Source organism: Perna viridis, chromosome 7 (assembly GCF_037379345.1).
Source record: "Perna viridis isolate PV_CMFRI_1.1 ecotype Kerala chromosome 7, ASM3737934v1, whole genome shotgun sequence".
Classification (NCBI taxonomy): domain Eukaryota; kingdom Metazoa; phylum Mollusca; class Bivalvia; order Mytilida; family Mytilidae; genus Perna; species Perna viridis.
In genome coordinates, this window is record NC_142451.1 from 28,659,741 (window position 1) to 28,682,590 (window position 22,850).

Consider the following 22,850-nt stretch of genomic DNA (forward strand, 5'->3'; position numbering starts at 1 on the left):
GCGAGCTGGAATGTGCAGACATTATACGAAACAGGATGCAATAGAAATGCATATGAAGCAGAAGTACTACAAACTTGATATTTTGGGACGAAGTTAGATGGACATCATCTGGAGCGGTCATACTATCTTCAGGGCAAACTCTACTGTACTCTGGACCACCAAACGAGGATGGTAATCATCAACATGGAGTATGAATCTTACTTAACAAGAAGGCCGAATCATCATTCATTGAATGGAATCCTGTGAAAGAAAGCATTATCGTGGCAAGATTTTTATGTCCAAGATACAGAAAGTAACAGTCATTCAATGCTAAGCTCCTACCAACGTAGCAGAGGAAGAAGACAAAGATGAGTTTTACAACCAGCTCCAAGCTACCCTAGATTGAACAAATCCACGAGGCATCTTGATTGTAATGGGTGACATAAATGCTAAAGTTTAAGAAGATAACACGGGGAGAGAACACATCACGGGGGGAGGAAGAAATTTGTAACATCAACGAAAATGGAGAACTCTTTGCTCCCACAACGATCTAGTCATAGGAGGTACGACATTGCCATTCCCTCACAGGATATACACAAAACAAAATCTGGGTATTTCAAGAAATGAAAACTAGAAACCATACAGACCACATAACAGTCGTTAGGAGATTGAGAAAGAGTATGACAGACATTACAGCTTATTGAGGTGCTGATATTGCATCCGATCATCAACTTGTGGTGGCTAAATTTAAGATCAAGATAGCCAGGGCAATTAGACAAGATCAGATTAGAAACAGAAAGTATAACATAAGGAAGAGGCACTGTAGACAAACAATGGGAAAGAGTAAAGTCCACATATAACACCACATGCCAAGAAGAACTTTGATTCTCAAAGAAGGAATACAAATCATGGCTACCTGACGATATAATCGAGACAGCTGAGAAGCGTGGGTCTGATAAGATACAACTTGACGAGATCAAGACAAGAATGCAGAGTTGACGAGGGAACACGTAAGCATTAGGAAAGAAGTAAAGAGAAAGACCAGACAGGATAAAAGAACCTACATCAACAAGCTTGCTTCAAAAACAAACAATGCAATGGGCAAAAATGACACCATAACTGTGTACAACATCACATGTCAACTGGCAGGTAGAAAGACCAAAACATCCAAGCAGTGAAAGACAAAGATGGCAATGTCATAAAAAACATAGATGGACCACTTTTAAATGGAGAAGATATACAAGATGTTCCTAATCTACCTCCTAGAGAAGATCTTGATGTTGATACTTGCCAATCACGAAGGATGAAATCATAAAAGCCCTTTGGAGAATCAGGACCGGAAAGCCCCAGGGCCGTACCAAATTTCCATCTGAGGTCTTAAAGATCAACCTTGAAAATACCTACAACATCTTGATTGATTGATTGATTGATTGTTGGGGTTTAACGCCCGAGCAGAATATTTCAGCTATATCCAGGCAATGAACATGAAATAGGTGATAAAATGAGCATGAAATGATGATGAAATGAAAAATTAGCTGGGAGACAAGGATAATGTGGTCGACAAATTTTGATTGAAAGTGGAAATTGGGAGAGGCAAGCAGGGTCGGGCAATTTAGCCTTCTGTGGCGGAACCCAATGGTTCCTACTCCGGTAGAATACCACAGAAGGGTAATTTAACTTGCGAGGAACGTGGCACCTTTCCAAACACGTTGCACCAGTATTCAGTGCTTAACATCATCTTTCATGAGCTGTTTGAAAACATCTGGTAAACAGTGGAAATCCCTGAGAAGTGGAGTTTTGGTTTCATTATCAAGCTTCCAAAGAAGGGCGACATGGGTAACTGCCAAAAACTACAGAGGAATTCAGCTACTCTCCAAATTCCGATTCGGCCGATCATGTATTGACCAAATTACCACTTTACGGGTCATTAAGGAGCACTCCATAAATGGCAATCACCCCTCTACATCAACTTCGTGCACTTTTAGGTCTTCGATATAGTTAACAGAAATACATTTTCAAAGGTACTAAGACACTATAGAATCACTGTTAAATTGTAAAGATTATCCAAGGACTCTACAAAAACACCAAATGCCAAGTCATCCACAATGCAAATCTCATCATCCTTTAATGTACATATAGGAGAATACCAAGATTGTCTCCTGTCACCCCTTATTTTCAATATAAGTGTGCAAGCGTTTTAATTAGATATAATATACAATCATGACTTTACTCATTGATTGCTTCTTGCCTAATTGATCTTTTTGGGTTGCTAAAATTACCATGTATACCAGGTGATCAATCTAGATTGGCCATGCATAATTCATTGTGACGTGGGCTGCTTCACTGCACTAGCCCAGACTTTCTCGTGCTATCGCAGGGGAAGCTTTCCGGTCTGCATGAGTCCCAGACTTGCTTGTGCTCTGTTATGGTTTAGAAAAAAGAAGCAGCTCCTGGTCCAATCCCTGGCTACAGACAAAGCCGTGTCGTGTTTAGGCCGAGTCAATTTCATCCTACCATCACCAAAAATATGGGGTGGTTGGGAGGATTTTATATTTTTTACTTCTTACCATATATTTGCTGGCCTAATTTTAGCTATTTAATGTATAGACATCTTGTAAATCCATAGCCACATCAGTTTCAGAGAAGAAACATTATTTTGGTCACCAAAGAATTGAAAGGTCTGTATGTTATAGTGCCTAATTAAAAAAAAATCCTGACTGAAATTCCTCTCCCATTTAATTTTTAAAAAATGTCATTTTTAGGAGCGGGAGGGGATGTAAATCTTATTAATTTTAATTTGGTCTGAACAAGAATAAAATTGAGGTTAAACTGAATCTTTACTGTCATATGCCCTTGATATGTATATGATATTATCCATTTATTCTTATCTTATTTGACTGGTAAAAAAAATAAATAAAAATTTGCCATATTCCTGAAAAAAATATAATTCATTTGGTATTAAAAAAATAAAATAATTTTAAAAAGCACAGAAAAAATTATTTAGCAACATTGAAAATCCCAGCCCCTCCTTTCAATATAAAAATGGTCGGTGCCTTACTATATTTATAAAAGTTATATGTTTACGATGACCAGTGCTTTTGTTGCGTTTCACCATATATATCTGTTGCTTTTTCATGTTACAAAAATCTGTTCATTCAAATACCTTGAACAAAAAATAGTGCTCTCATCTTCTTGAAATTCTGCTGTTTTTTTTTCAAGTTCATCGCTTAAAACTAATGAGTTACAACAAATCTGTGCTAATGACACGAAACAAACATGGTACGACTTGACCGTCCTTAAAATAGCACAGGGAAGCGAAAACGAAACTTGGACTAATCGAAGAAATTCAACTGAAATCTGAACAGAAACAAAATATATTAGCTACCCGTAAGTGAATCGTTAGCTCTATCAGTAGAGACATCATAAAGTCTATCATTAAACTAACTATAACATAATATGTTCTGATTTGCTTGGATATATCCTTAATATCAATATAATGGACATGTAAACAAGTAATATTCTACATTTCATTCAGGAAATAACACAACAATAACACATGACATGCAGTTGTAATTACAAAGACATATACTTTAATAGTCTTTTTGACAGTCCAATCAGTTATGCTATCTTGGGAGGCTAATCGTTACTTTCTAGGTCGCCCCAATGAGGCATATTAACGTCAGTTTAAAAAAAAATGCCTCAGCGGGCAGCATTATCATATGGACCAATATATAGCTTGACTGAACTGGCTGTAGTTTGATGTAGTAAAATACTTCACTTGCTCTGATACAAATTATATTATAATTTTTTTTGCCTCGCCTGGGACGGAAATTGCCAAAGGCAAAATACCAATATCAAGAACAGATTTTCTTGATTTTCATGTTATGTTTCCTGATCAGGTCAGTTTAATATGAACAACTTATGCTAGGTCAATCATATTTTGTCTGTAGTTACATTAGCATCACAATACCTCTATTCTGTATTAGTGTATGCCCCTGCAGTCACAGTCTTCAGACCAAAATTTCAAATTTCATATGAAGATATTTTGTTAAGTTTTCTGATTAGGTAATTTAAACATGAATCACTTCTATTTGGTCAGTTGTATTTGGTATCACATGTACATGTAGTTGCATTAGCATCATCGTTTCAGAGTTGACATTTATATGCCCCAACAGTCACAGCCATTGACGTTGAAATTTAAGGTTACTGAAACATCCCTTTGTCACAGTTCCAAATATGGAAACCATTAACTATACCTGAGGAATCAGTCCACTTTGGGGGTGTCAAATGTTTTTATGGATATTATAAATTGTCCAAAGTACATAAAATTAGTAACAATGTCACCATTATTCAACTTTTGAATAACAGCTTCCATATGGGACAGGCGAGTTATGTCTCTGTGATCAGTTAATTATTTTTCTGAAACGTAGTGGATGAACTTATTGTTTTTGTTAACATTTATAATTCTTCTTTCTCATGAATATACTTTTGTCCGTGTATCTTCTAAAAAACAGCCAAACTGCGATTGAAACCTAAGTTGACACAAAAATAGGTCACCATATATACCGGTAGATGTGCAATCACTATCAGATTTCAAACATGGCCACAGTTTCAAAATGACTGCTGTTGAAAGACAAAAAAACATAAAAAAATCATAGAGATTAGTCATTTGGTTCAAAAATAGATCACTACAAGAGCTTTCGGTCTGCCATAATGAAAAATAAACAATGGCCACCATTTCAAGATGGCACTGGTCCAAAACTAAAAAATAATTGAAAAATGGAAAAAAAAATCACAGAGCAGTAGAAACTGATTTTGGGAACTCCTGTGACAGTGGGAACATTTTGGGAACATCTGTGTTGCTGTCCCAACACAATCAATACTAGTTTTATTTATGTTTGAATAGGAAAATTTTAAAATATGTAATGATTTGATTATTTTTACTTCATAATTTCATAAAACTTTAGGATGACACTTTTTAAATACATTTTTGTACATTACTAGTTACTGATTTTAGAGATATAAATTGTAGATCAGTAGTTAAACAGTCACCAACTTGGCACAAACTGTTGATATGTAAAAATCAAAAACCTAAAAACCTGTGAATGGATTTTTTTAAAAGAGCAATCTCACATGACAATGATGCTGATCCAGACATTTTTGTGGTCTTGTTCAATAATTATTTAGAATATTTTTTTCTCTCATATATTGTTTTTTATATTAGTGAAGTTTTTGTTATAATAATTGATAACTCCATTTGAATTACTTCAGAAAGTTATTTTTGCACTTAGTTTGATGCACAAATATTGTCAATTTTGACTTTTTTTTTCATTTTCAGCAATGGGAAAAGTTGGAAGTAAGCTTTCATGCGGACTATTTGATTGGAAAGTCTGTTGTTGTGAGGGTAAATCAGATGGAAAAAGGCATAGGGTGTTGAATAGTCATCAGATTTTTAAGCCATCAGATCAAGACACTAGTGATGATGATGATGACAATTTGCATTGTAAGTTTATTATATGAGCAGAAAAATGCAGTTTTATAATGGTATGGCATTATTGTCATTTTAGACATTTGATGTCCTATATATTAATATCTGTATTCGTGTATATATCTCACAAGGTGCCATACTCGAGTAGGCTGGGATTAATTGAATTGGGAGTTGTATCTTGAACCATTTCGGAATTAGGGCCGTAAAGTGACAACTTTTGATTCTGGACAAAATTTTATCTTGTGCCAAACATTTAACTGCAATTCAAATATTCAGACCTGTACCAGGCTTGAATGGTGAATTATCGCTCCAAATGCTGAGGGTCTGACATCTGTTCTTTGTAGTCATATCAAGTGGTTACAAGCTAGGTATTTTATTTTTAATGATCCATTCATGTATTAACTGAAGGGACAACTTAAAAGAGGTCATGTTTCTGTACTTGTAATTAACTACAGTCTCTCCACCCTAAAATCTTGCAGAATTTCCACAAAGTGCAGTTAGTACCAAGTATTTTAGTATTTTAGTTCCTGAATACAAAAAATACCAATCATTAATAGAGACATTGAATAGACCATGACCATGGAAGAGTAGTTAAAGGAGCCAAAGTTACAGTGGTAATCAAAAGAATGTAATCCAGGGGCAAAGACCAGACATGGAAAACAGACACACACAGCAAAAAAACTCTGACTCCACTAAAAACTGGGAGCATGGACCAGTTGCATAAATACATGGAAACATATAATAGACCATGTCAATAGACACATATAGTAAACCATTACAATGGAGACATACAATTAACCATGACAATGGAGACATATAATGGATCATGATAATGGAGACATATAATAGACCATGACAATGAAGACATATAATAGACCACGACAATGAAGACATATAATAGACCATGACAATGAAGACATATAATAGACCATGACAATGAAGACATATAACAGACCATGGGAATGGAGACATATAACAGACCATGACAATGAAGACATATAATAGACCATGGCAATGGAGACATATAACAGACCATGACAACGAAGACATATAATAGACCATGACAATGAAGACATATAACAGACCATGGCAATGGAGACATATAATAAACCATGACAATGGGGACATATAATGGATCATGATAATGGAGACATATAACAGACCATGACAATGAAGACATATAATAGACCATGACAATGAAGACATATAACAGACCATGGCAATGGAGACATATAACAGACCATGGCAATAGAGACATATAATCGACCATGACAACGAAGACATATAATAGACCATGACAATGAAGACATATAACAGGCCATGGCAATGGAGATATATAACAGACCATGGCAATGGAGACATGTAATAGACCATGACAATTGAGACATGTAATAGACCATGACAATGGGGACATATAATAGCCCATGACAATGGAGACATGTAATAAACCATGACAATATTGACATGTAATAGACCATGACAATGGAGACATGTAATAGACCATGACAATGGAGACATATAATGGATCATGATAAGTCATAGAGATTAGTCATTTGGATCAAAATAGATCATTACAAGAGCTTTCGGTCTGCCATAATGAAAAATAAACAATGGCCACCATTTCAAGATGGCCACTGGTCCAAAACTGAAAAATAATCGAAAAATGGAAAAAAAATCACGGAGCAGTAGAAACTGATTTTGGGAACTCCTGTGACAGTGGGAACATTTCGGGAACATCTGTGTTGGTGTCCCGACACAATCAATACTAGTTTTATTTATGTTTGAATAGGAAAATTTTAAAATATGTAATGATTTGATTATTTTTACTTCATAATTTCATAAAACTTTAGGATGACACTTTTTAAATACATTTTTGTACATTACTAGTTACTGATTTTAGAGATATAAATTGTAGATCAATAGTTAAACAGTCACCAACTTGGCACAAACTGTTGATATGTAAAAATCAAAAACCTAAAAACCTGTGAATGGATTTTTTTAAAAGAGCAATCTAACATGACAATGATGCTGATCTAGACATTTTTGTGGTCTTGTTCAATAATTATTTAGAATATTTTTTTCTCTCATATATTGTTTTTTATATTAGTGAAGTTTTTGTTATAATAATTGATAACTCCATTTGAATTACTTCAGAAAGTTATTTTTGCACTTAGTTTGATGCACAAATATTGTCAATTTTGACTTTTTTTTTTCATTTTCAGCAATGGGAAAAGTTGGAAGTAAGCTTTCATGCGGACTATTTGATTGGAAAGTCTGTTGTTGTGAGGGTAAATCAGATGGAAAAAGGCATAGGGTGTTGAATAGTCATCAGATTTTTAAGCCATCAGATCAAGACACTAGTGATGATGATGATGACAATTTGCATTGTAAGTTTATTATATGAGCAGAAAAATGCAGTTTTATAATGGTATGGCATTATTGTCATTTTAGACATTTGATGTCCTATATATTAATATCTGTATTCGTGTATATATCTCACAAGGTGCCATACTCAAGTAGGCTGGGATTAATTGAATTGGGAGTTGTATCTTGAACCATTTCGGAATTAGGGCCGTAAAGTGACAACTTTTGATTCTGGACAAAATTTTATCTTGTGCCAAACATTTAACTGCAATTCAAATACTCAGACCTGTACCAGGCTTGAATGGTGAATTATCGCTCCAAATGCTGAGGGTCTGACGTCTGTTCTTTGTAGTCATATCAAGCGGTTACATGCTAGGTATTTTATTTTTAATGATCCATTCATGTATTAACTGAAGGGACAACTTAAAAGAGGTCATGTTTCTGTACTTGTAATTAACTTACAGTCTCCCCACCCTAAAATCTTGCAGAATTTCCACAAAGTGCAGTTAGTACCAAGTATTTTAGTATTTTAGTTCCTGAATACAAAAAATACCAATCATTAATGGAAACATATAATAGACCATGTCAATAGACACGTATAGTAAACCATTACAATGGAGACATACAATAAACCATGACAATGGGGACATATAATGGATCATGATAATGGAGACATATAATAGACCATGACAATGAAGACATATAATAGACCATGACAATGAAGACATATAACAGACCATGGCAATGGAGACATTTAATATACCATGACAATGGAGACATGTAATAGACCATGACAATGGAGACATATAATGGACCATGACAATGGAGACATGTAATAAACAATGACAATGGAGACATGTAATTGGCCGTGACAATGTAGAATATTATAGACATGTGTTGTATTGCCAGACTAGTGCCAGATCAATTACTTTGATAATCTTTGTTGGTCTTTGCATGCACAATACTTTCATGTAACACCTTATTTGACATTGAAATTGGTGAGCTGAACTTTTCCAGCATTATGTGTACACAACTTATGTAAAAAATTCAACGGAATTTGAACTAAAAAAGATGATTGTGTGAATGATTAATAGTTTGGACAATGGTCAAGTATGGTTAAAAGCTGATACTAGTACTTCGGCAGGCTTGTCCACTGAATGGACCTTAAAATATTTTGTTTGCTTATTTGTTTAAATTAGTGAAATTTCTTATCTGCTTTATTTAATTGATAATTAAGCACTCAATTTTAATTACATCAGAAAGATATTTTAATGCTTAGTATGATACCCAACATTATTAATTTGTGGTTTTTTTTTAGCAATTGGGAACGTTGGAAGTAAGCTTTTATGCAGTCGTATAATGCTATGACATTTTGGATATTTTAAGCATTTGATGTCAAGAATAATAACTTCATATGTGCATTAATCTAAATGAGTTACCACAAGTTGCCATACTATATAAAGGTTGAGATTTAAATTTAAGGCTGTAGTTAGAACCATTTACTGGAATTAGTTCCCAAATGGGAACCATTTTGATTCTGGTCAAAATTTAATTGTGTGTCAACCATATAACTGCAATCCAAATATTCAGACATGTATTAAGCTTGAATGTGAATACTCAGGGTTTGACACCTGTGCTTCGTAGTCGTAACAAGCTGTCACTTGTTAGGCATTTTATTTTAATTATTCCTTCATGTATTGATTGCAGGTTAAGGAAAGGACAACTTAAAATTAAATTGATAAGATGCCAAGTTTTTGTACTCATAACTAACATACATACTATCTCCCCTTGAAAATATTTACTCTTAAATTATGCAGAGCTCCCCCAAAGTGCAGTTAGTACTAGACATTTTAGTTCCCTTCTGTTCGTTTTCCTCCCAAAATCTGACACTTATGATGTAACATAATACACTACCAATAATTTACCAACATTACACTAACACATTTCTATTTTGTACTGAAACTGTACTGTAATAATGACAACTGAAACAGTACAGTGAAATTACAGTACTGTCTTTTACAGTGACATTACACTACTGTCTTTTACAGTAATGTTACAGTACTGTCATTTACAGTAATGATACAGTACTGTTACATACAGTACTGTTTCTTTACTGAATTTTACAGTACTGTTTCTTTACTGAATTTTACAGTACTGTTCCATTACTGAATTTTACAGTACTATTCCATTACTGAATTTTACGGTACTGTCCCTTTACTGAATTTTGCAGTACTGTTTTATTACTGAATTTTACAGTACTGTTCTATTACTGAATTTTACAGTATTGTTTCAATACTGAATTTTACAGTACTGATCCATTACTGAATTTTACAGTACTTTTTCAGTACTGTGTGTGTAATAGTATCTTTTCAGTAAGTTACGTTTTTAGTACAAGTACGGTAATACATTTCACTAAGTTGTAAGTGTACCTAAACACTGTGTATTTTTCAGACCTATCAAACACTGACCTAATATGTTTGAAGATCACAGACATTTTGAGAAATACATATTTGACTTTGTTATTTTTATAATGTGACGTCACAATGTTTGTAACGTCATCAACTCTTTGACGTAAACCATGCAAAGAGTTAAGGAAAGAAAATAGATACATTTTTTTTGTGAAACAGTGATCCTTTTCACCAAAAAAATCGTAAGAGTAAAATTAGTCGTAAGTAATGACGTCATAGTAAATAAAAAGTATTGTGACGTCATAACTTACCACTAATTTTAGACTTACGATTTTTTTTGTGAAAAAGACCACAGGACCCTGATGAGATTGTTTTACTAACTGTATCAAAACGAAAAATCAATAGACATTATATTGCTATGATGAGGAAAACATACTAGCTTTAAAACATCGGGAAAAGAAAAATAACTATCTTTTCTTAGCATATCATAAGATATCCGTTGATATTTATATGCCAAAAAAATATGTGTTGTACACACAATTATAAAGTCTTTGACATATTATTCCTCGTTTCCACTTCACTCAATAGAATGAGAGCTATAGCAACTTTGAAGTTGTAAAAATGATTGTCATTCCAACAGATTGTTGTTATTCATTTTAAATTGACTGATTATGGTATAACGTCCTATGGCAGATATTTCATGCAGGGTACAGGGCGAGACGATCATTGACCAATCAAACAGACCCTGCTTTGCACTAGCCCAAAAGGCTGAGACGGATCTTAAGCTTGATCCCGTCAGCTCACATAAACAACAGTCAGCAGGTAGGTATGTCACCCACTCGGTCACATTACTCTTCTCTGAGTCAACCAGACGTCACTCTATATTAAATATTGCCGGCTTGGTGCAGCAGTGACTACCAATTTGAAAGTCTTTGATTTGACCCGGATAGGAAATATTTTTAGAATCAAGTGTTTGCAATGGTTATGTTTCGCATATTGTTGGTTTTGAAACTAGGCGGTTTGCATCCAGATGTTTCGGCCATTGTACAAGAGAAAAATGGATTACCTAGGTGGTGATGATGATTTAGACCCATTGAGAGGTACTTGTAAGTAGGGAAAGACAGGTGTTATGTATTAGCGGATTAAATTGGCGAAAGGAAGGTTTACGCCCCTCGGGAAATCAGTAACACACACTGTTTATTCATGTGTTTTTTTTTCAAAAATTTTACCCCCACCGAAAAATTCGAAGTCGCGATCCGCTTACCAAAAAATAATGTGAACATACTAAAAAAATATAGCGTTTAAGTACAAATAAGAAGTTGCCTTTCCAAAACTAACACTAAGCCAAATACAAAATATCAGCCTCTACGGAACTCGCACAGGATGAGAACATGCATGGGGCAAGTGGGAAAATGGTAAAAAAACAAATAATACCTTTTTTCGATCCGAAAGTTCGTGCAAAATAAGGCCGTATTTTGACAGTAAGCCAGCTGATGATGAGGAGAGAACGACAGGGGATTGAAATGTTCCGGATACATTTCTTCATTTAAATTAAAACACCCGCGGAGTTGCTCATAAATGTCAGGTCCGGGGTACACGAAAGAGGAAAGGCAAACTGACACATTAAAAACAAGTCTTTTATTGAAATGATCGGTAGCATTGAACACTACCCAGTTTCCGATTCAGACACAGGGACTCGTTACCATTGACTATATAAGTCAGTTGTTTAATTGATTCCCTGGTCAATAGTTCACTTCATGGTAACCAGTTGTCAACATTCTATAGGCATTCATTTGGTACGGCATCTGAACCTTGTGACAATCAGTCTAGCACCGTAAAAAGTGGTGCCATTTTTGAGAGTGACAATGCGTTTCCTTCGATTTCGAATCCTGCTTCAAAGAGAGCTAGAAGAACATTGTCAGGTCAACAATTTCAGGCGCGTAGCTGAGGCCAAATTGAAGTGTAGGCAAAATTACGGCAGGGGGTCTGGGGCCGCTTAGGGGTTCAAGGGGCAAAGCCCCCCCCCCCAAAGCTCCGCGGAGATAGCGTTTTAGAGCATTATTTATGCCTCTCCTGGATGTATTTTATCTCCAAAAAAAATGGCAAAATTTAGTGCAGGGAAAAGCTTTTTTGCCTAACGCAGCTTCGCGCCTGAATTTGTTTGATGATCTTATGAATGAATATAGTGTGAAAGAGATTGTTTGTAAGTTAGCATTAAGTGGTGGACAGGGACACATGTATGGTAATTGTAAGAACGATTGTAAAAAGAGTTGAAAGTGTAAGTGCAGAAAAATGAAAGTGATGTGTAGTTCCAAGTGTCAAATATCAACAACTTGTAGCAATAAATACAAATGTAAATTAATCATGCATGTGTTTTGGAAATATACGGTTATCATTGTTTAGTCATTAAACATACATAAAATTAAAGTGTAATGTCATTTTGAACATATTGTACTATACTCGGCTTCACATAAATAACATACTGTTAAAATTTGAATAAAAATATTTTCTACGACTTTATTGACACCAACCGTCGTTTAAATTGTCTTAAATGACTTGCTCATTCGTTTAGCCAAACAGCTTCTCAAAAACAAGTCGCTTATTAGCTTAAATCATGCGTAACAAATCCTTACGGGAAAATCCCATACTAATATCCGCCATGTTGGTTTCTACGGGACGATTTGTTTACAAACGAAGTTCGTAAGTTCCCGTCGAACTCCGGTGACAATCGTCTGCTTGATCAACTTCTCGGTATTGTACGATGTTCGCGTAAAATAAATCCGAGATATCCGAAATAACGCCGAAGTGCATTCTGGGTTCTTCGGTTTTTGGACAAACCATTTAAACGTAAACAACATCTCCTAGCAACCCGATCACTGTAAACATGGCCGACTTTTTACAATGTAAATATTGGCACCTAGAATTAAAATCTGACCGGAATTTAACGATTCAATGTTTAGGGAGAAGCCGTTTGGCTAAACGAATGAGCAAGTCATTTAAGACAATTTAAACGACGGTAGGTGTCAATAAAGTCGTAGAAAATATTTGTATTCAAATTTTAACAGTATGTTATTTATGTGACGCCGACTATACATGTAGTTGAAATAATTTCTTTACATTTTTTGTACGTGTTAAAGCATGTACAGGCAAACTTTGTACATGTTTAACTTTTTTGGGGGGTAATACAGATTAAAACATGAATATAGAAATTTTGTACATGTTATAACATGTACAAATTTACAACTTGTACGCATCATATACACTAAATTTCATTTTTTTAAGTTTAACAAAATTAGACCGGTCAATTTTGGTGAGCGAAACGGTGCGTATAACTGTAACTGAAACCTTTTAGCTGTCGGAATGATTTATGTTCAATCATCTAGCTCTTCCTTTTCAACCAACCCAAATATTACGGTGCACTACTGCGTTATTACCATTTTCAAAGTATATAATAGTTTAAGGCGTCTTTTATTCTAATAAACTATTTTTCAGAAAATTATGCAAAAGGCAACATTTAAGCCTTTAGCATGTTTATAGATGCATCATGAATTTAAAAATTTCGATTTTTCTGTTTTTTACTGGTTAAAGAGTCGCTACCTAGTTTATGTTGTCCTGTACATAAGACTGAATGTGTTGTATTTTTCATTATTGACGTACATGTTATTGTGTACTAACTTGCTACTTGTGTTTTGGTGAACACAAATTACATTACTTTCTCGACAATTTCAGCAAAACTGCGACATTTACATAAAATCAAAGATGTCTGTCAAAAAGTAATACAATTTGTGTTCACGATCCTGAACTTGCTTCATTTAAACTGCAATACGTAACATATATCATGGAAGGATCTGTTTCCGATCATTTCTCTTAGATGACAGTGTGACGGGGATGATGTAGCGTTTCTTTAATATATTTTACTATATCATTCAAATCCAAGATAACAACTTAACCCCTAGAGTGCCATGATATTTTGCCTATACTCCCTTTGAGGGCCAAGGATCGGCCAAGATGCTATTCACAAGAACACGGGACGTAGTACTTTGTTTCCGTATTGTTTTTCATTGTTGACGCCAACTGTGTTACTTACAGGTTTATTCGAAATCACTGCAACCATTTATTTTCAGCTGAATTCAAAGTTTTTATTTAATCTGAGTTAATCGATTTAGCGGTGAGTCCAGGAAAATATGCAACCTTTGCGAAACATAACTGAAGAAAGAGAGCGGAAATTCAGTGATTTTCTAAAAAAAAAAAAAAAACTTAGAATTTTGAGCATTTTAACAGCACACCATCCCCAGTTGGATCAGCCTGTATAGTTCAGTATTTATCATTCCTAATGTTTGCCAAATTGAAAATAACGAAAATGAGGTGACGTCAAGGTGCTGATGACGTTACAAATATTGTGACCTCGCACAGACAACAAAGTCAAACATATATTTTTGAAAATGTCTGTGCGATCTTCAAAGGTAGACCAGCTGTTCATAGTAAACATTACTGTAATTATACTGAAAAATGTAGTACTGAAACAATACTGTAAAACACAAAACTGAAAACTTACTGAAACATACAGCACTGTAAATGTACTGTTTTACACAGTACTGAAAATGTGTTGTAAAAGACAGTACTGAAAACGTACTGTAAACTTCACAAAAGAAACAGTGCTGTGAAATTCAGTAATAGAACAGTATTGTAAATGACAGTAATGGAACAGTACTGTAACATTACTGTAAATGATAGTACTGTAACATTACTGTAAAAGACAGTACTGTAACGTCACTGTAAAATACAATACTGTTTCAGTAGTCATTACAACAGTACAGTTTCCGTACAAAATAGAAATGTGTTAGTTTAACGTTGGTAAATTATTGGTAGTGTACAATTACTAGTGGGAACACAGATACTTGACTTGAAATATACTGTGAATTTAATCAGTATTGTTTGCATTCGTTATTACGATTTTGTAAATTTAGAGGTAACTTTTGAGAAAAAATCCCACATCTACAAGTCCCAAAAAACTGTGTGTTCAGCTAAAATGCCATGATAACTAGGGTCAGCCAGTAGGTAGGCTTTTTTTCAAAAAATGTTTTTGAATGGTTTGTTTTGAGACACTTTCAGACTAGAATAGTGCTTGTCGAAAAATGGCTATAAACTTTAGGGTCTTCTGTTCTGTTCTCTTTCTTTTTCTGCTGACAATTTTTCCTTAAATTCTGGTTGTCTTGCATGAAACACTAGAGCCATATATTTCCCTATTTGTAAGTTTCTTGGTGTGGGCATTTTCAGGACTTTACTTATCACAACTCTATTTCCAGTCTGACAGTCTATTAACTTTCCATTTACCCTTAGCCTTTCTCGTGAAAAATTAACTATTTCATATCCATTTAAGATCAATGTGCGTTTAATCTGTCCGTCATCCGCTGAGATAGGGACATTTTTCACTGTGATTTTGATGGTATCAGGTGTTAAAATATGAGGATTTTGCGAGTACAGAGGAATCTTCCTGCCACGAAGATTGATCCCTGTCACTAACATAGACAGTATGTCCTCCTCATTATCGAGATACACTCTCCACATTTCTCTAACTCTCTGAACGCTCAGGCTATAAATTTTAGGGTAGGTACCAAAAAAAATAGAGTTGGTTGGGTAAGTTGTAACACGGGTAAGGCTTAATGTTAAAATATTAGATAAGAATTGAAATCATTTAGGGTCCAATCATTGTAATCCTCCACAAGGAACTGCCACTGGATTTTGTTCACCTGCATATCTTTGGAGCAAACATGGTAAATGCTGTAAGTGCCTAACAATTTCAGTTTTTGCATATTCAAATTTTTATTCTAAGATCTTGTTTGCTGTTATATAAAACACTATATAGATGCATTTTCTTGTAAAACTGTTGTGTCAAGTATTATTTATGAAGCTTATTATTATATGTAACTTGTGATTTTTTTCGATTTTTAAGGTTGTGAGGAGGATCCTTCATCTAATATTTTACAATCAGAACGTACAGTTGAATTTAAAGTGAGAGAAGGAGATGTTGAAAGTTATGAGACTTTAAAACATTTAACAGACGAAACGTACAAGTCAGTTGGACTGATAATGGGTTACTTGTCTTATGGAACTGGGTTTCGAGTTGGAGAAAAATATATAATGACATCCTTGCATCTAGTCAAAGAAATATGTGGTGAGTACACTTGCTAATACATATTTCTACATCTATATTTGTAGTTAATGGAATATTTGGTAAGTACACTCTTCTTATACAAATCTCTACATCTACAGTTACAATAAGTACACTAAATACGTGTTACGTACACTCTGCATATACATATTTCCAACATCAACTTTATAGTCAATGAAATATTTGGTGAGTTCACTTCGTTTATACACATCTCTGCATCTGCATTGTAGTCAGTATAGTATGTGGTGAGAACAATTAGCTAATAATAATAAACGTAACAACCAGTACTTAAATTATCACTTAATGATAGCATCTTTGCACCCAGAAAATATGTGATATCGAAAAAAAAACTGACCAATGAGATCATCATTAAAGGATAACTCGTGATGGTGACATATACATCTAATGTTTTTTATGGTTCCAGGGTTTGGTGGAATATTCAAGGAATCGAACTTAAAAAGTCCTGATGTCTATATTTGCTTTGACTATTCTATTGAATACCAGGAAGATCCGTTAATCTTTCATTTTACTGCACAAATAAAATATGCAAATGAAGATTTTGATGTGGCTATTTTAGAACTTCAGGAAAGTGAAAGCAAAAAGCTTCCTCCCAAAATATTATGTTGCATCGATTTTGACTATGAAATGATATTTGATCTACTAGGACAATCTTATACTTGCCCAAATAGGGCGGTCAGGAAAAACGTTACCATCTGGCAAAAAGGTTTAGATGTTGTATACAAAGCTCAGAACTGGAGCATTGAAGTGTTTGGGGAAAATGGTTACAGAGATTTAGAAGATCCAAATTTTGAACTGTGCTACTGTTTTTATCAATATGGTATGGATGGTACTCCTGGGATTATAACACTACAGAAGGACACATCAATGACCAATGAAAACAGGAAAGAAATTATTAATTTAGATATGGCCCAGACTGTGACTGAAAGTACTACCAATATTCTACCTTTTGTGGGCACAGGACGTTTTGATAATGAACCTTATTCATTAACTAATACTGGTTCTTCATGGTATGATAGTGATTCTGATAATGAAATGACTTATGTTAAAATGGTGGCTCAAAATGAGGGCTTTTCAAATAAGAGTATTAATGCCCCAAATGTTATGCCTGATTCAATATCAGTGGCCCTTCAATATCACGACAGTGACTTTGAAGATGAATATCATCCTTTTATACACAGTGAAATGTCTATACCTTATGCTGATGGCTATAAGGAATGTCAAGTTGTAACTGATTTTAATTTCAATGGTGAATCAGTGTCCCAACTTGAATACTACAAAAATCATTCAGATACATTGAGTGTTGACACACTTCAAAGTGTAAGTGACATGACTGACAAAGAAATAGAAAATCATAAAGCCTTTTTAAATAACATTGATTCTGATACTGTGGAAAACGATTATTATATTGAGGGATTACGATTTGTTGATGGTACCTATTCCTGCGAAAACGGTACTGAATGTTATAGAGGCGTTGAAGTGTTTCCGGTAATTTGTACCGACAATGATTGTCCTTACACTGTGCAATATTCAGGATTGCTATGTGGAAAAGACGGTCAAGACGATACTCAATTTGAACAGAAAACGCGTAGCTCTTGTGAATACAACAACAAACATGGAGCTATCCACGAAACAGAATATGAACCAGATATAAAATTCCCACTTACTGGTGAAGAAAATATGAAGATTAATGGCTTAGCCGAGATAGATATTCATGACAAGTTAAATGAGGATGTCTTTAGAACATGTGAAATAGGGAGATATGATTCGTCAAATAATGATGCTAAATCTTGTGAAATTAAAATGGTTAATGTATCAATTGAGAGAGAAGTTGAAATGGAAAATTCTAATGGGTCAGGACAATGTGTAGGACTTATTGATTTGAGAAAGTCAAGTAACAGAAACGATTTGAAAACTAGTGAAATTTCTTTTTACAGTCAATCACAGGGTAGTGTTTGTGAAGGAAAAAACGATAACCATCAGCCATGTGAATGTGATCAATTTTCTGAAAGAAGCCATGTTTCTCTTAACTCGATAGAAAGGGACGAGAACCTAGTTCCGTTGCTAAATGATGCGAAAGATGGACGTTGCAGTTTGGAAAAGGTTCATTCGGAAGATGAGTATATATGCAGATGCATTAAAGATGCTGGCAATCAGTTGAAGGAAGAAAACATAAGTCTTGAAAAAACACATTCAGAGAGCAATAAAGATGTGTTGACCTTTGAACCGGTTGTTGTGTTTATGCTTTTAAGAGGTTATCCTACTTTTTATTACAAAGGTGAAAAGTCAAATGCCATGGAAGAAATAGTGGGAGATGACAAATTGGTTAATGCTGGCATTACCATGCGAACTATTTACAATGATATGAAAAAATACCATATTTATAGGGACCTTTGTGCTGATATTTTTATGTCGAAAGATTTGAAGTTTCAACATGCAAAAAGGCGAGTTGTTTATGAATAAAGATGAAGTGACATATTGTCCTTGTTTTTTATAATGCGTCTCACGTTTACATTTCATTTATAATTCATCCATCTGTTCTTACTCAAGAAAAAATAAGAATTTGATGAAATTTTACACTGAGCTTACGGTAACCTGCGTAATCTGATTCTCAGGTCAAGAGTTTTGGCTAAATTTTCCCTTGGACCCTTCTTGGTAGATTTGCAGTTTTTTTCTGCTGGTAAAAGGAGTGGCACTGGTTATTCCAAAATTTGAAATGAGGGATATTCTTGGATAAAAAACCGGTTTTACCAAAAGGACAAACCAATATCAAAGAGAGACAAATACATAAAGAATAAACAACTAGCATGAAATCCACTGAAAATGATATCTGATAAAATACTTTGATGCGCCATGATGTACATGTCCTATATATCTGACAAATTTTGTACTCTTTTTTTTTATCTTTCTATTTGCATTATTACTGATTGTACGTTGTCTTAAAACAATATAAGATAGTGATTGTTGCAAACGCAATATGGCAGAAACAAATTGTTAATGAAGCTATTTTGATGAGAGACCACACTCCTTCCCTGAGAAAAAAGCAGTTAAATTATAAATTTAGAGATTTTCACAAGTCCTTTGTACACAAACAGTTCGTAAATTGCTCCAGTTTTGCATCTTGAGTAGATCTAAATCATCTGATGGGATATATGTAGATGGAATTTTGGAATATATAATGTTTTTGTGACCATGTTGATAATTTGATGAATGTTTTTGGGTTTTTCTCTGGTCCAATATTGAAAGGGCATCCAAATGGCAAGTATAGATAAGGTCCAAATCAACCTTAAATCGACCAGCGTGCAACTCCGTTGATATAGGTCTTGTCAACGGCATCCCAACTGATTACTCTTTTCTATCAGTTGAGTCGACAGATCTGCATATAATCATGGCTGTTGATAATTTAAGTTTGTCAACTGTCAATATTCCTTGCTTTTTTTCCGCCCTTAAATATCAACATAGCTGTCAACGAGTGATAGGTATATACTCAACATCATGACCAGTTGTTAATGTACTTTTTTTCTATAACTTAACACTGTAAGCATGGACATTTTCGCCATACTTGTGGTTAAGAAATATCCACGATAACATCCCTTACATACAAGAATGTTTAATTTAGTAATAGACTACAAACGTCCAAATTTTAGGTCCGCGAAATGCTTGACCCAGGTAGTCGCGAAAATAACAACTTTGCACGTTTACAATATTGAATTTTATTTAGCATATACATTGCCATGGTTTAGAAAGCCGGACATGTCTTGCCAATATTAAGTCAAGAGATATTCTGAGCTAGTTATAATATATGACTGCCAAACAATAATGTCTCTTTAAACGTTTCCTCTAACATTTTAATCTGAATATTGCCCAAAGATAGCTGTAAAGTATATTTCATACTTTTTCATTTTACATTAATACACATTTATGTCAATGCCTTTATAATCCAAAAGGGTTGTTCTTTTGAGCTCACAAACTTTTCCAGAGTTTAGGATAAAACGAACTGCGCATGAACATTTAGTTCATGCATTATCTTTTTTTACAATATCAAACATAGTCAAGAGACTCCAGATAATCATAACCTCTTACGGAGACCTTTTATCATTTTGACTTTTACTTTTGTTTCGTATACATCATGACCCGGAATCAAAATAACAGGTTGGACTTTGTAAAAACTATTTTCCAAAACGGTTACGTAAGAAATCAATTTCGGCTTACGCATCTCAACTTAAAAATTCGAGTCTGGAATTGTTTTGACATTATTCACGCCGCGGTCAAATTAGAACTAGGTCATCGTAAGGACATAAATGCTAAAAAAATGATTTTAACTATAAAATTGTATGGAATCATTCAAAATCATGATTTGGAATATTCATAATGTAGGCTTAATTCACTGATTTATAATGTTTATTGATATACGGTCCTCAAACGCAAAATTGCGGCTTAGAGTTATAACGCAACTGAAGGCGAAACAGGAAAATAATCATAGAAAATAGCCTTCAAAGCGTTAAAATGCTAATCAGCAGAGATTAGAAAATATGACTTCATAATTATTTGGACTACGATTGTCCGCCTCTTTTACAAAATGCTGGAATTTTTAATTGACAACATCTTTGTCCAGTGTGGTGGACGTGTTTTTCAACAAACGGTCGGCATTCCAATGGGAACAAATTGTGCTTCTTTACTTGCCGACTTATTCCTTCACTCTTATGAGGCTGACTTTATAGCTGATCTGATCAGAAAAAAAGAATATCGTTTGGCTAGATCCTTCAATCTCAGTTTCCGCTATATAGATGACGTATTATCTTTAAACAATCCTAATTTCGGGGATTTGATACATTGCATCTACCTAAAAGAACTTGAGATAAAGGATACTACAGACACTGTGAAGTCAGCCTCATATCTTGACCTACACTTAGAAATCGATGGTAAAGGAAAACTATTGACCAAACTTTACGACAAACGTGATGACTTTTCACTCAGAATTGTCAACTTTCATCTGTGGCAACATCCCTTCGGCTCCTGCGTATGGAGTGTTCATTTCACAACTCATACGTTATGCCAGAGCTTGCTGAAACTACGCATACTTTTTGTATCGCGCTAGAACTCTAATAACAGGGTTATGTTGCTACAAGATGGAAGTCATCACTACAGAAGTTTTATGGTCGTTATCATGAACTCGTGGATCGTTATGGTGTATCCATCTGCACCATGAAAACTGATTTATTCAACGGGTCATAGTTTTCCTTCCCTCGTTTGTCTACCCCGGACTTGACTTTTTATGAGCAACTCGGCGGGTGTTTCTAGAAAAGCAGAGGACTGTTACCCTACCGGTGCACCTGGTCCATGCTCCCAGTTTTTAATGGAGTCCGAGTTTCTCATTTATTTTTGTTACTTTGTATGTATGATTTTAGTTACTTTATGTTCTTTGTTGCGTATGTCTGTTTTCCATGTCTGGTCTTTGTCCCTGGATTACATTCTTTTGATTACCGCTATAACCTTGGTTCCCTTGATTACTCTTCCAAAGGTCCCGTACTGGTACTGGCGGTAGATTTTATACTTCTGATAATGTTAGGGGTCCAGGTAGTTCTGTTACATAAAACCTCGCATTTCTCATTGATTTCTATCATTTTTGTCGTATTGTTTTCGTTTATTGGTATACTAGCTTAACTGCGAGGTTTTATCCGCCATTGCAAATTTCTTGATGCAAATTCCGCCCGATTTTCGGACGGAATGTTTTGTCAAATTTCTCGGACTTGAACAATCGTAGGTAATCAAAAGTGATTTTTTTTATTCGTATCAAGTAAATGTAATGTAGAAAAAAATTGAATAACGACTGCTTTTCATGTAATTTTGAAGAAATTGACAATTTTCTATTTTTCTGAACTTGAACTTAATGAAAACACAGGGTTCAAGATCAAAACTTTAGCCATTCAAAGTCATTATTTTTACGCACTAATAAAAGTTCTTTGATCAGGTCTAGAATCGCTTTTCGTGAACCTGTTTATTGTTTCTTTACTTGTGGTAAGTTTATTTTCGACCTCGGTGAAGCTTTTTTTTGATTTTCAGGGTCTTTGGGTTCTGCTCCGAGAAATTTGCAACGGCGGATTAAACTTCGCATTTCATCCAGTCACAAAAAATGAAAAAAAAACAGATAAAAATGGTAGAACTGGAAATCCGAGGTTTTATATTATAAATTAAGGTAACAAAAGCAACTGAGCAACTCGGACTCCACTCCATAAAACTGGGAGTATGGACCAGGTGCATCAGTAGGGTAAGCATCCTCTGCTTTTCTAGAAACACCCGCTGAGTTGCTCATAAAAAGTTAAATTGAAAAACATTTTTCAATTTTCATTAATTTTCACTCGAGCTTTTCATAAGGAATTCTACCCCTTCACTAAAATTAAAAACATTCCCCTTAAATGCT

The 22,850-nt window shown here is 34.6% G+C and overlaps 1 protein-coding gene across 1 annotated transcript; it reads left to right on the plus strand.

Annotated features, from left to right (window-relative positions):
- The first annotated feature begins 3,270 nt into the window (after window positions 1-3,270).
- Window positions 3,271-18,905, plus strand: LOC148612159 (uncharacterized). The gene is made up of 5 exons (XM_088593339.1): window positions 3,271-3,366; window positions 5,318-5,482; window positions 7,690-7,854; window positions 16,193-16,414; window positions 16,836-18,905. The coding sequence occupies exons 2-5, from the start codon at window positions 5,320-5,322 to the stop codon at window positions 18,890-18,892; spliced, it is 2,607 nt and encodes an 868-aa protein (XP_088449465.1). The 5' UTR covers window positions 3,271-3,366; window positions 5,318-5,319; the 3' UTR covers window positions 18,893-18,905.
- Window positions 18,906-22,850: the final 3,945 nt, after the last annotated feature.